The 12,564-nt window shown below is 57.3% G+C and overlaps 1 protein-coding gene across 7 annotated transcripts in view; it reads right to left on the bottom strand.

The window, feature by feature from the left end:
* Positions 1-623: 623 nt before the first annotated feature.
* Positions 624-12,564, bottom strand: part of KCNAB2 (potassium voltage-gated channel subfamily A regulatory beta subunit 2) — an 88,603-nt gene continuing 76,662 nt past the window's right edge. For 2 of the 7 annotated variants that reach the window (XM_003793220.3, XM_012807300.2), the window contains 9 exons: positions 11,213-11,257; positions 10,296-10,339; positions 9,299-9,385; positions 5,384-5,469; positions 3,548-3,668; positions 3,377-3,471; positions 2,444-2,564; positions 1,861-1,949; positions 709-1,224 (listed from right to left, as the gene is read on the bottom strand). In XM_003793220.3, coding sequence (XP_003793268.1) covers positions 1,135-1,224; positions 1,861-1,949; positions 2,444-2,564; positions 3,377-3,471; positions 3,548-3,668; positions 5,384-5,469; positions 9,299-9,385; positions 10,296-10,339; positions 11,213-11,257 — 778 coding nt within the window. In that variant the 3' untranslated portion in view covers positions 709-1,134. Of the gene's footprint in view, positions 1,225-1,860; positions 1,950-2,443; positions 2,565-3,376; positions 3,472-3,547; positions 3,669-5,383; positions 5,470-8,530; positions 8,576-9,298; positions 9,386-10,295; positions 10,340-11,212; positions 11,258-12,564 lie in introns of all 7 variants that reach the window. The other 5 variants (XM_012807299.2, XM_012807297.2, XM_012807296.2 and 2 more) reach the window with 4 other exon arrangements.

Below are 12,564 nucleotides of genomic sequence, written 5' to 3'. Positions count from 1 at the left end.
CCAGTCTCTCTAGGGAGAGGTTCCCTGAAGTCTTTTCCTACTTTGTAGGGTGCTGCTGGGGGTACCAACCCTAGCCCTCCCTGCATATACAGCTCCAAGAACCCCAGGGGCCTTCCTTTACTGGAGGGGTCTAAGCATCTTCTCTCTGCACAACAGAAGCTGGGGTGGGGTGGCTTGGGGGAGGGCCTTGGATCACACAGGTGAACCAAGAGGAACCAAGAGGAACCAAGAGGAACCAAATGGCCTGCTGCCATTTGCCCGTGTGTGGTCAGCAGCTACGGTCCAGCTCAGAGTGCACAGCCATAGGGCCTTGCAGGGCAAGGACAGAGGGACCCACTTCTCTGGGCCTGTCCCAAGTGCTCCAGGCCTTGCTGAGATGGGTGCCTTTGCTGTGCAGTGGGGAGGACCATCGGACAGTGAACTAGCCTTCACAGCCCTGAACTTCTGTGGGTCCCAAACCACAGAGCCACTCCTTTGGGGGTCCCTGCCCCTGCCAACAAGGGTGGGGGTGTCAAGGGCCAGCTGGGTAGGCGTTACCCTGCTGAGGTCCAGTGGGCAGGTCAGGGCAGAGAAGGATAGAGAGGAATCTGGAGGGGGTCAGCCCCCCAGAAAGTACCTGGAGCCCTTGGAAAGAGGGAGGTTAAGGAAGACCCCCACTGGGGAAGCCCCACCCTAAGGAGCAGAGCCCTGGCAGAGGAGGCCCCTGGGGGGCTACACCCTCTTCCCCTCCACCAACACCAGACAGGGGTTCTTGGCAGAGGAGAGGCCAGCCCTGCCTGCCCTGAAGACCCAACCAGGCCTTGACTTGGGGCATCTCCATGAAGGGCTGTGGCTGGGAGAAAGCTTGGTGGCTTTTTCTTGGAGGACAAGCAGAGGCGACAGGGCTTGGGGTGGGGCTGCTTGAACGTCCTTCCTAACCAGTGCTGTCTCGGGCACAAATCCGACTTGACGTGATCTGGAGAAGCAGCGGTGGTGTCTGGCATGGACGTGGGAGGTAATTTCCTGATGATATCACAGCGTGGTGTTTTCTCTTTGATGCGAACCACACTCTCCAGTTGGCTTCAGAACAGCGTAAGCGAGCAAACAAAGACTAGGAGGGGGACGGAGATTGTCTGAGCAGGCGGCAGGGGCATCTTAGGATCTGTAGTCCTTTTTGCTGTAGGGTTTATTGCCCAAAATACTATCGATCTCGTGGATAATGGAAGACGACAGTTTTGGAAGGACCTGTGTGCAAGGACAGGGACCAATCAGAGTTCCTCACCAAGACCGCCTGGCCTGTGGAGGTGGTGGGGCAGTGTCCCTCCAGACCTTCTGCAGGTCGGGGCCCACCTGCTCCCGGCACGTCTGAAGCAGGTGGGTGTCATGCTGCTTGGGCTTGGGCTTCCTGAATCTTGCCCCACTGATCATGCTCCTTTAAAAAGCTAAGTTGGACCATGACCTTCTTGGGATCAAAATCTTCCCTCAGCTCCGACCCCACTCAGAAGAAACCTGCCCATCTGTGCCTCTCTGCCCTCTGCCCTTTCCTGTGGGCCTCTTGATCTTCTTGGGCCTTTGTGGTGGCCCAAGAGCCCTTCTGCTGCCCAGAGTCCCCGCCATGCGCCTCCGGCATTTGCACAGCTCACTCCATGACTCTTCAAGCCTTTGCTCAAATGCCACTTTCTCAACTGTCCACTGGATAGCCCCTTGTGAACCTAGGTCTGCAGCACCACCTCTCCCTGCCCCCAGCCCCCCATCTCTGGCTTTCCCACAGCGATGGTTTGGGGGTGCACCCCAAGTGTCTAGTAGGACGACACCTGGCACTCAGCCCACCGGACGTGCTGGACAAAGGCCCAGCTGGGTGGGAGCTCTGCTCGCACTCACCTGAATCGCTCCCACGTTCTCCATGAGCTGCTCTGCGTTGGAGGCGCCCAGGAGCACAGAGCTGACGCCCTCATTCCGCAAGCACCAGGCTGGAGAGGCAATAGCCAAGGTGAGAGAGGAAGGCGCCCTCCGCAGGACCCCGCCTATGGCTGACTGGGCTGGAAAGACCCAGCCTCCGGGCCTGGGGGTTGAGGGGCCCTAGGAAGCTCAACAGTGCTGGGTGGGGGCCTTGCCCAAGCAGTGGAGAGGTGGCCCAAGAGCCCAGGGCCCCCATCCTCTCTCCATGGATGTTGGGGCCCCAATACCCATGGCTGGCTTATGGAGGAGGTGGCCAAAGCCCTCAGGAACTCCCGCCATTTCCCCTAGGACATGGGTCCCGACTGCCACCAGAGCCCTGTTACCTGCGGCCAGTGGAGGCTCTTGTTTAGGGCTTTCTTACCTCTCTCCCTGGGGATGCTGGCCCCATGGTGACCCTTGGCCCCATTACCCACAGCCAACTGGCAAACACTGCAGCCTGGACCTTCATAAACCCCTGCCATCTCCCCAGGTGCACAAGAGTCCACTCTGCCCAGAGTCCCCTCACCTATGGCCAGCTGGGGCAGGGTGCAGCCCAGGCGCTCGGCGATAGCCTGCAGCTCCTTCAGCTTGGCCTGCTGGCGTCGGCCCTCCTCACTCAGGATCTTGTCCTTTAGCCACTGGTAGCCCTGGGTGGGGGGCAGGGCACAGCCACAAGTGAGGGCAGGTCACCTGGGCCCCACATGCAGATGGTGACAATCTATGTTCCTTCTAGATCCTTCTCCGAAAAGCAGCTATTGTCTTAAAGCCAGGGCAGCACCCACCCTGTGTCAGGGTGGGCAGGAGGGAGAGAGGCCTGCCCACACTCTGAGTGCCATCTACAGGTGCACGTGGACACCCAAGCCAGGACAAGGAGGTGAGGGCTTCCCTGCCCTACTCCCAGGGACCCTGGGTGTCAGGAGTGCTGGCTGCCCACTGTGGCCCAGAGGAGCCCTCTCCCCTCCCTAGCGGCTCCAAGGCGGGTCTGTCCTGGCTGGGTAGGCCTTTGCTGCCCGCTTTATATTCCTGCAGTCTGGGGTCCTCCAGAGGTATGTGTGACAGAAGGGCACTTGTCCCAGGGTCAATGCTGTGAAGCTCTGCAGCCCCCAGGGTCTTAGTGATGGCAGAGAGTGGGAAAGAATATGGGGAAGGGGTACCTCAAATGTCACTGGTGGACTCAGTCCATGATATGCATATTGGGGTGGGGGCAGAGGTGGGGGTATATGAAGGGCCCTTCCCATCTGGGGCAGGTCCCACAGGGTGGGCAGCCCCTCTAGACATGGGGTCAGGCCAGAAGGGGCTCCATGTTCTCATGCCACAGTACCAGCATGAGAGGTGAGGGCAGCTGTAGCCCAGGGAAGCCCTCGCCCAGCACCAAGGCAGTCTGCCAAAAGGTGCCCCCCTACCCTCCAAAATGCCTGTCCTCTGCCTGTGCCCTCCCCCTCCCTGGCCACGCCTTCACCTTCAGGGAAGCTCTCGAGTAGGGTGGGATGCCACTGTCATACTTCCCGGAAACGATGCCACAGGCCAGAGGGGACCAGGTCATGGCGCCCACTCCTGGAGAGGAGAAAACCGGGCAGAGTCAGGCCTGGGCCTGGTGGGGCAGGTGGGCAGGCGGCGGGGCAGTGCCTACCTATCTTGTGGAATAGCTCGGGCAGCTGCACCTCCACCTTCTCGCGCTGGAACATGTGGTACTCAGCCTGCTCACAGATGGGCGGGATCAGGTTGAACTGCCGGGCCACCGAGTAGGCCTCCTGTGGGGCACAAAGGGGCCCCGATGGCCCCTGCCTGTCAGTGGGCCTGGAGAGCTGCGGGTAGCAGGTGAGAGGACACAAAGGCAGCCCTGGGACATGGCTGGCCTGCTGACCCCCACCCCGCACACAGCTTTCCTGTGGTGAGCTGGGCAAAGGGGGCACATGGGGGACCCCAAGGCTGAAAGGTCTGGGAAGCACCATGCAATAGTACAGTGGTGTCTGGCACGTACTGGCTGAGTGGCCTTGGGCACTGGGCCTCAGTTTCCCCAAATTAGTCAAGGCTGTTCTCAGGCCTCACTATAGAGCCCTGTTGGCACTGGGCCTGCTGGATGTGCTGTTACCATTTCTGCCTTGATTGCTACTCTGGGGTCCCAGATCCAGGATGACGGCAGGTCAGGACACCCCAGGTCAGGAGACAGTAGTGAACATCCGCCCATTTCCGGGGGTTGGAGCTCAAGGCCTGGGTTATACAGACTCTCCCTCAACTCCCATCTGACACTGTGTGCCAGACTCCTGGCAAAGCCCTGCTGTCCAAGAGGCCTTTTCCCCTCTGGTTTGAGACTCAGCTTTCTCATCTGTAAAATGGGAATAATGATACTGACGCCTCCTCCAGCTCAGTGCTGGCTCCAGGCGGCTTCAAGAAATGCCAAATAAATGCTCACTAATGCCACAAATACCACAGGCTGATTAACAGGGAGGCTTCCACAAATGTGTTTAATCTGAGGTGGAGATCCTGCTGAGCGTCTTTTGTAAAACAGGAATGCCTCTCAGGGACAGCAGGGTGCCAGGGGCAGCAGGTGGGCACAGGAGCTGGGCAGTGGGCACCTTGGGGTGGTGCTGCCCCAGGCCTCTGCTCTCACTCTGCAGGAGGGGACCCCAGCCTTTCCCTCTCCAGGTCCCACTCTATACCTCTGAGAGTAGGGCCACCCTGCTGATGCTGACTCTTCCCTGGAGACCCCAGAAATATCAAGAAACATCCCCCACCCGCAGCCTCTGGGAAATGACAATTAGTGGGAAATTGGGGAATTTCCTATGGTGGGAAATGACAATTAGTGGGACACTTTCCTGAAAATGTGGGCAAAGGGAAACACCACAGATTATGAGATGGAAGCCCCAGATCCTAATAGCTGAGTCACGTTCTGATGCAGCCCAGGCTCTGGGTCACATGACTGGGTGTCATTCTTGACCTGAGCTTTGTGACCCTGGGTATGTTACTTAATCTCTCTGTGCCTCAATGTCCACATCTGTAAAACAGCATGACAGTAGCACTACTGCACCGTGGGGATTCATGGGAGTTAGTCCCTAGGAAGCCCTTAGATCTGGCAGCACCTGGAACATCCCCAGAACCTAACATGAGTGGTGAACAGTGTCCCTGCTGCCGAGGGCTTCCCAAACTCTGGCACCTTGCCTAGAGCGTCACACTGGTTCTCTCAGAGAATCTTCAGAGCGGCCCCATGAGGGGTCATGTTACCAGGATCGTTCTACAGAGGGGAAACGAAGCTCAGAGAGGTGACGCCAGCTGTCCAGACCACACAGTGTCAGGATTCCAACTAAGACCCCTGTCTGCAGGGCCTACAGACACCACCACCACATTCCAGCACCATCTCTCTGCCTAGGACTCAGTTATCTGTGCACTTGGGACCAAGGGCGCAGGCTGTGCAGGGGCATCGGAATGTTCTGCAAGTGGCCCACACCGTGCACACGGCAGCCCATACCATAATCTCCATGGAGCTCCAGCGTGACGTGCCCCAGTACATGGCCATCCCCTGGTTGATGACGTGCGTCATGGCTCGAACGGTCTCTGTCATAAGAGAAGAAACTGCAGGTGTGGGGGGATCTGGGGCATGGAGCCCAGCGTGGGGATGTTCTGCAAATACAGGCAGGATGCCGGGAGGAGGGTGGGGACTGCAAGGACGTCTTGCAAGCAGTGTACTTCCTAGCTCCGAACATGGGCGTGGGAGAGCTTTTCCCAAATGAAAGAGAAAAGTGAGCCGCCATCCAAGAAGCTGGTCTTGAGAGTATCTCCCCATCTAGTTACAGGCCTTTGGAGTCTGAAACTGGGTCATGGCTGGACTGTGACTTGTCTGTTAGATGAGAGCAATGAGGACGAGGTGAGATCAAAGACTGAGACTCTGGAATGGGGCATTCTCCAGTTTGGAGAAGAATGGGGGACCCCGATCACTCAGCAAGGACCAGATGAACGGATCAAGGCCATGATCAAACTGGCAAAAGGCAACAGGAAGGAAACACAGTCGGACATCTTTCTGGTCTCCTACTTCCGGCTGTCCCAGATTTTGTTGGCTGTGTGGAGAACTGACTGGCTGGGGAATGATGGTATCTGCAGGGATGGAGAGGGGCTGCAGGGATGAGTCCCCTCATATTCACTGAACCAGAGTAGGCGTGGACCACAGCCCAGGTTCTCAAACCAGCCCAGCACCTGCACGGGATGGCCCGAGGGTTACAGGGTCTGGTGCTCTTCCTCTAAGGGACCAAGGCCTGCAGTAGACAGGAGGTGCAGCCTGACTGTGGGACAGCTGAGACACACTGCCCCGAGGGCTAACTCACTGAAACTCCACACCACCTTTTAGGTAAGAGAAAACAGACCCTCGTCCCAGATACGGGACAGATTCCTCCCAGTGTTTGAACAAGTTTTTGAGACATAAAAACCTGCTAGTGATAGCTCCTCCCTCCACTGTTTCAGCCTCACAGGGACGTTGGGGTTTTAAAAACACCTTGGCCTCAGATTTTCAAATTTCAAATGCCTCTTAGTCTTGCGGGGTGAGGGGCTGATCCACCCGGTTTCCCATCGGTCCGATACAGTGCTTGCAAGTTACTGCCCAAGGCAGAATTGGAAGTAAAGAGGAAGAACAAGTGTTTCTAAAAACAGTGCGGTAACATTGACCCTTGAAAATCCCCATCTCTCCCTAACTGCCCAGCCCCTCATTTGCCACTGAGCCGGAGAAGCTGAGGTCCCTGACGGTGGCTGGGGTGGGAGGCCTGGAAGGGGAGATGGAGAGTGCTGGGCTTGTTCTGACAGCTCCACTGCGGGGTGGCAGCGAGGCCAGGAACACCTCCCCACACTGAGTGGCAGTGCTAGCTTGCCGCCCACCCTGTTTTGAGGTGTCACTTCCTACCCTTCCCAGGCCCCTGAGAGCCCTATTGGCTGAGGTCCAGCCTGAGTGGACCCCAGGGCCTCCCAAGGGCTAGAGCTCTGGGTGGCACCTCAGCAGGCTCACCTGGACCCCTAGAACGACACAACTCAGCTTCCATGCTGCAGACCTAGCCCTGGCCTCTGCTTCCTCCCAAGGACAGGGAGAGGGGCTCCTGAGAGTCCTCCCTGCCCCATGCACAGGTGGAGTTCTGGGAGGGAGTCCGAGCCTATCCGGGGACACCCTCTGGGCTGCCCACTCTGACTGCCAACACCAATGTACTCTGAGGAGGACAGTGCCAGGCAGAAAGATCTGAGGAGGAGCTGGGGTCCGAGAAGAGGGACCACAACCTGACCCTGGGCTGAGGCTTCTGACCTTCTCATTAAGCTTTTTTTAGAAACACTCTGGGGGCACCTGTTGCCATGCAGCACACCTTCCCGATTCTTCTCAGCCAAGGCTCAGGTCCACATGCCAGAGAGAGGGAAGCAGGGCCCCCCAAGGCCGCCCCACTCCCTCGCACTGTTCCCCCCGCCCCCCGGCTCTCTCTGGTCACCAAGACCCCAGCCAGTGAGACTGCGTGGTGCCCTGAGGTGCCTCTCCCATGCAATGATGGGACCCCTGACCCGACAGGCAGGGTCTGCTTGAACCTCTGGCTATCTTGAGGGGGAGGGACCCCAGCAAAGGGCCCTGGGCTCCCTGGAAGGTCCTGGGCAGAGGCAGGCTGGATGGGGCCTCTGCATCTCTGTCCAGAGCTGACGTCAGTGCCCCTCCTGGGACAGTGAGGGACAGCTATCCTTCACCTCAATATGTATTTTTTTATTTTTTGCAGTTTCTGGCCGGGGCTGGGTTTGAACCCGCCACCTCTGGCATATGGGGCCGGCACCCTACTCCTTTGAGCCACAGGCGCTGCCCCCTTCACCTCAATATTTAACGGTGTTAAATAGAAGCAGGAGGATGGCATTCTTCCAGCTTCTGTCCAAACCTATGGCACTTCCTGCTGTGTCACAAATAATTCATGGGGGGGGGGGCTGAGTGGCAGTGCCCACTGGCAGGTGAGGGCCTTCCATGTGGAACACAGCCCCATCCCAGAGAAACCGTGCCAGCCCTTGGGTGGGCTCCTGGGGCTGTCGGTCAACGGGAGGGCCAAGGCTGCCTCTGGCCTCAGAATTCTGCCAGGTCCTTAGTTATTCTTTGAGGAGGAAAATGACTCTGTTTTGGTGGAGAGGTCTGGTCACAAAGAGAGGGAAGGTGGCTGTGCTGGGAGGAGGAGTTAAGACTTGCTGGGGGCCAAATGTTCTGGGGTCTCTGACAGGTGTGTGCTCCTGTGGAAACCTGGTCTCCCAACTCTTCCCGTGGCACCTTCCGGGGTCAAGGTTCCAGGCAGGGATCACAGCACCCTCGATCAAGAGGTGGCCCCGGCAGACAGCTGGCCGGCCACCGTGGATCACAGCAATGCAAGCCTGGGGCTGGGGGACCATGCACGGAAGGACAGGGATGAAATGGCAGCGTGAATTGGGTGGGGGATGGAGGCATCCGACACTGCTTGGCTTTTCCTTCACTTGCAAGATGTTCTCATAGGGAGCTCCCCCTCCTTGGTGCATTTTATGGAGAAGTTTGTCACGGGGCTGAAAGAGCCACGTAAGTTAAAACCACTGTCTCATAAAATGCAGCTCGGACGCAGGAGTCAATGGCTGGGCTAAGGGTGCTGTATACCTTCTATGATGAATGTCCTTGACTTGGAGGAACTAAATGGGTCTCCTGGTGATAAAAGAAAGATTTAAAGAGACCAGAGTTTATAGTTGCGGGAACACTGAGAGGTGTGGTGTGACAAAGGGACGGAGGTACCAATCACTCTGCACCAAATACTCATTTTGTTAGAAAGGAATAAATATATATACCACACATGGTATATATATATAAACAAATGAAGAAAAAATAACTTGAACACAACTTAATTTTCCAAGTCCCTGGAGCAGCGAAGCATAAATGACAAGGTGCCTGCACTGGGACGTGGCGGGGGACAGGGTGTGCTGAGCTCGTGGAAGTCAAAAGAATAAAAACACCAAAGAAACCTTTTTGAAGCACTGAACATTTTTTCTCCTCTATGTAATAATAAATCCCCTAGAGCAAAAAGGACCCCTAAAACCTCTCAATAGAACGTAATTGAAAATAATGCAATAGTTTCGAGAGTCGTCACACGGAGCCCTTAGCTGTGGCTGAGAGGAGAGAAGAGTTCACTGCGGCTGAAGGGGGGAGGGAGCGTGGGTGGAGCAAGGGTGGGCTGGGGGGTGGCACCCACAGGCTGAGCCCCCACCTTGGGCAAGCCCTCACCCCTCCCACCCCCCAAGGCCTGGCGTCCTGTGAGCACCCGCCTGGCTGCCCGGCGGTGGTCTTTGGAGCCTCAGGTTCAGACCCCTTGTCAGCTTAGCTCTGTCCTTTGGACCTGCCAGGCCCCGCTAGCCAGCTTGGCAGACTACCTACCTTCCATGGGTGTGTTGGGGTCCGGGCGGTTGGCAAACACCACGTCCACATATTCCAGCTGCAGTCGCTCCAGGGAGGCCTTCAGACCTGGGAAAGGACAGGGGGCCGTTACTGCTGCCAACGTGTCTTCACCGACATTTCAGGGGCCTCCCTGTGCCAGGTTCAGGGGATGGGAGATGGAAGTGAGGAGGCTCCTGCCATCTGGGAGCTTCAGGACGGCTGGTGGACACTGTGAGTGTCGGCTGCCTCCCTTCAGGAGGAAGTATGGGGGAACCACAGGCCCAGTGTCCTGGGACCCATTGAAGTGGGACTCCCAGGAGCACGCCCTCCTCCGGGTTCTTCTCCTTAGCTTCCTGGTGTTGCAAGTGGAGAGCCCTGTTATCACACATGGAGGGACAAGTATGTCCTCTGCCACATGAAAGGCCAGTCGTGTCTCAACATACAAACTAGTACTCAGAGCTGTTCAGGACAAACATTTGGCAGAGTGACCATGTTGGATTTGGAAGGTGGGGAGTGACTGGCAGCCAGGTCCCCTAACTGAGTTTAGTGGAGTGCTGTATTATTTTGAAGACAAATACTTGAATAGGAAAGACAAGAGGACAACAGAAATACGAGAAAGCCCGGACACACCGGCCACCCTCCGTGGGGTCCTTCCGGGGTGGTGCTTAAGGGTTCCCAGTAAGTGATGAGCAACTTTTCCTGGGTTCTCCTGGATACCCAGCAACCCCGGAGGGGTGGGATGCTTTCACCAGCCCATTTTACACATGCGGGACAGAGGCTTGGGGAAGAGATGTCCCTTACTCAAGTCCACTCAGTCAGGGTTAGGTTGAGCTGGGATCGAAACTGAGGCCTTTCTGTGACCAGCACAGAGCTACCCTCATTCCTTGCAGTGAGGGGAGGGTCAGACCAGCGCGCTGGTGTCCACCTTTGGGCCCTCTGCTGTTGTGACTGGTGGGGCGAGCCTCCCCCCACCCACACACACAGAGACAGGCCTCACCTTCTATGATATGTTTCCGGGAAAGGCCCCTCTCCGTCTCGGCTCTGAAAAACAGGCCGATAGTGTGGTGATGTTGAAAGTGGTTTGGGAAAAATGTTTATGATGCAATATTAGGCGAAATCAGTGGGCCAGCAGACGCCGTGAGCGGTCTGGTTCCATTTCGGGGGTAGAAAGTCAGAGCCACAGGGCTGAGCTCCCCAGGCCCGGAGGGAGCCTGGACGTGCTCCCAGGTGGGGGCTGGGCGGCGGCAGGAATGGGGCTTTTGTTTTTCACCTTTACCCTTTGGTTTGGTTTGGACTTCTCAAAAAAATTTTAAAAATTAACGATGAATTATATTCATAATTTCTATGAGCCCAGATTTGTCCATGCCTGGAGAGGATGAGTAGCCAGCAGGGGTGACCAGCAGCCCAGAGAATTTGGAGTGGTTTGGGCAGTTCACACATTTTCTGTGTTTTTCGGACTTTTCATGATGATACCTTTCCAGTCAAGGAGAAGAACAACCCACGTAAATAAAATAAAAATTAAATGAGGTTTGAGTAAAAGGCAAACTCAGCCCAAGCTGCTTTTCTGGATTTGGTGTCCCGTAATAAGGACGACCACCAGTCACAGCAGCTGGCTTTGCCAGCGCTGCCTGGGGTGCAAGGACAGGGCCAGACCAGCACACTCAGGACAGGGGACAGAAACAGCACCGGGCCTGGGTGTTGATGGAGCCCGGCACACCCTCCTTCTCAAGGACAACTCTCCTCCCCCACCCCAGGGGCTCCTAAGTTGGGGGCCTTCAAGAACATGGGCTGCTGGAGCCCAGACAGAGACAGCCCGGGCAGAGAGACGGCCGGGGCAGAGAGACAGCCCGGGCAGAGAGATGGCCGGGGCAGAGACACTGCCTAGGCAGAGACACGGCCTGCGGCTGCACCTACTTTCCACCCCAGAAGATCTTGGTGGTGATGACGAGGCTGGACCGTCTGTGGACAGAAGAGAAGGAGGGTTAGTGGGCTCAGCTGCTGAATGGGCCTCCCTCATCCCTCACACAGGGTCCTGAAAGCCTCCCCTCCTGGGCACCCAGCTGTGCTGTGGGTGCCTCATCTTCTGGTGTGCACCACATGCCCAGTCAGGGCGGTGGGGCTCCCATCAAGCCAGAGGCAGTCACCTAAGTGGGACAGTGGGGACTCAAGTGCAGAGGAGATACGCCCAGCCCAGGATGCGGGAGGGGGCTGGGCTCGGGGGTTGGGAGGCCCATGTAGGTTTGGGTGGGGTGGAGGGGGCAGCGAGAGCCAAGCCCCACAGGGCCCAGGTGTGGGCTGGGGGGTAGACAGGGCTCTGGTGGGATCTGGCAGGAACCGAGGATGCAAAGAGGCAGAGGGGCCAAGCAGTTGGGGCCGACCCCTGTGGGACGGGAGTGACGGGTGTCTCAGAAGATGTGGGGGGGAAGCCTAGCAGGGGATGAGCCTGGGGGTACTGAGCGAGGGAGCACGGTGGGCCCAGGCACAGCAATGCTGTTGGTATTTAGGGGCTAGGTGACTGAGGCTGAGAACCCCATAGGTCTTGGGCTTGAGCAGAAGGAGGAGCAGGAGCCCATTTTCATGTGTGACGTCTACAGGAGGCGATGGCCACACTAGAGGCTGCATGCTGGTGGCATGGGGGCCATGGCCCAGCCACATTTGACCTTGTCCCTTCCCAAGGGAGGATATGCATACTGGTGTGTGTGTGAGAGAGAGAGACATGACCTCTCAGTGCCCTGCGGCTGTGATGTCTCTCACCGGGGTCAGGGGTTGTTCCAGAGAGCAGCACATCAAGGCTGGAACAGCCGCCATGCTTGGGAGGGGCAGTGGCGTTTGCCAACATGTGCAATTCCGTTTAATTGTGGGGTGAGCAGGAATTTAATTTGGGATCAATTACAGTCAAGAAGAAACAACCTTTCTGGGTCAAGAGAAGAGGGTCAGGGATCCAAGCCACAGGGAGTGGGCTTCCTGGCCAGTGGTCCTGGGAGTCAAAGGGGAAGGGATAGGAGGCCCAGATCTGCGGACATTTCTGAAAATCGTAGGCCCTACAGCTCCTTGGCCCTTTAGAGAAAGCTGTGGCCAGAGGCTTGGGAGCCCCAAGGTATAGGCAAGAGCTGAGCCCAGCAGCCTCGAGGAGGGTGGAGACTCTTGCCTGCAGGAGGGGAGAGCTGCAGGTCCACCCCTGGGCTCCACAACCTCTGCGGGACACACGCAGCTGGGATCTATGCTGGGGACTGCCCCTGGAGGTCACTACTGGCCCTGAGCTGTGC

The sequence above is a fragment of the Otolemur garnettii genome, unplaced genomic scaffold (genome assembly GCF_000181295.1).
Source record: "Otolemur garnettii isolate 467f Iridium unplaced genomic scaffold, OtoGar3 scaffold00067, whole genome shotgun sequence".
Taxonomy (NCBI): domain Eukaryota; kingdom Metazoa; phylum Chordata; class Mammalia; order Primates; family Galagidae; genus Otolemur; species Otolemur garnettii.
This window is presented reverse-complemented; position numbering and strand designations above follow the sequence as displayed.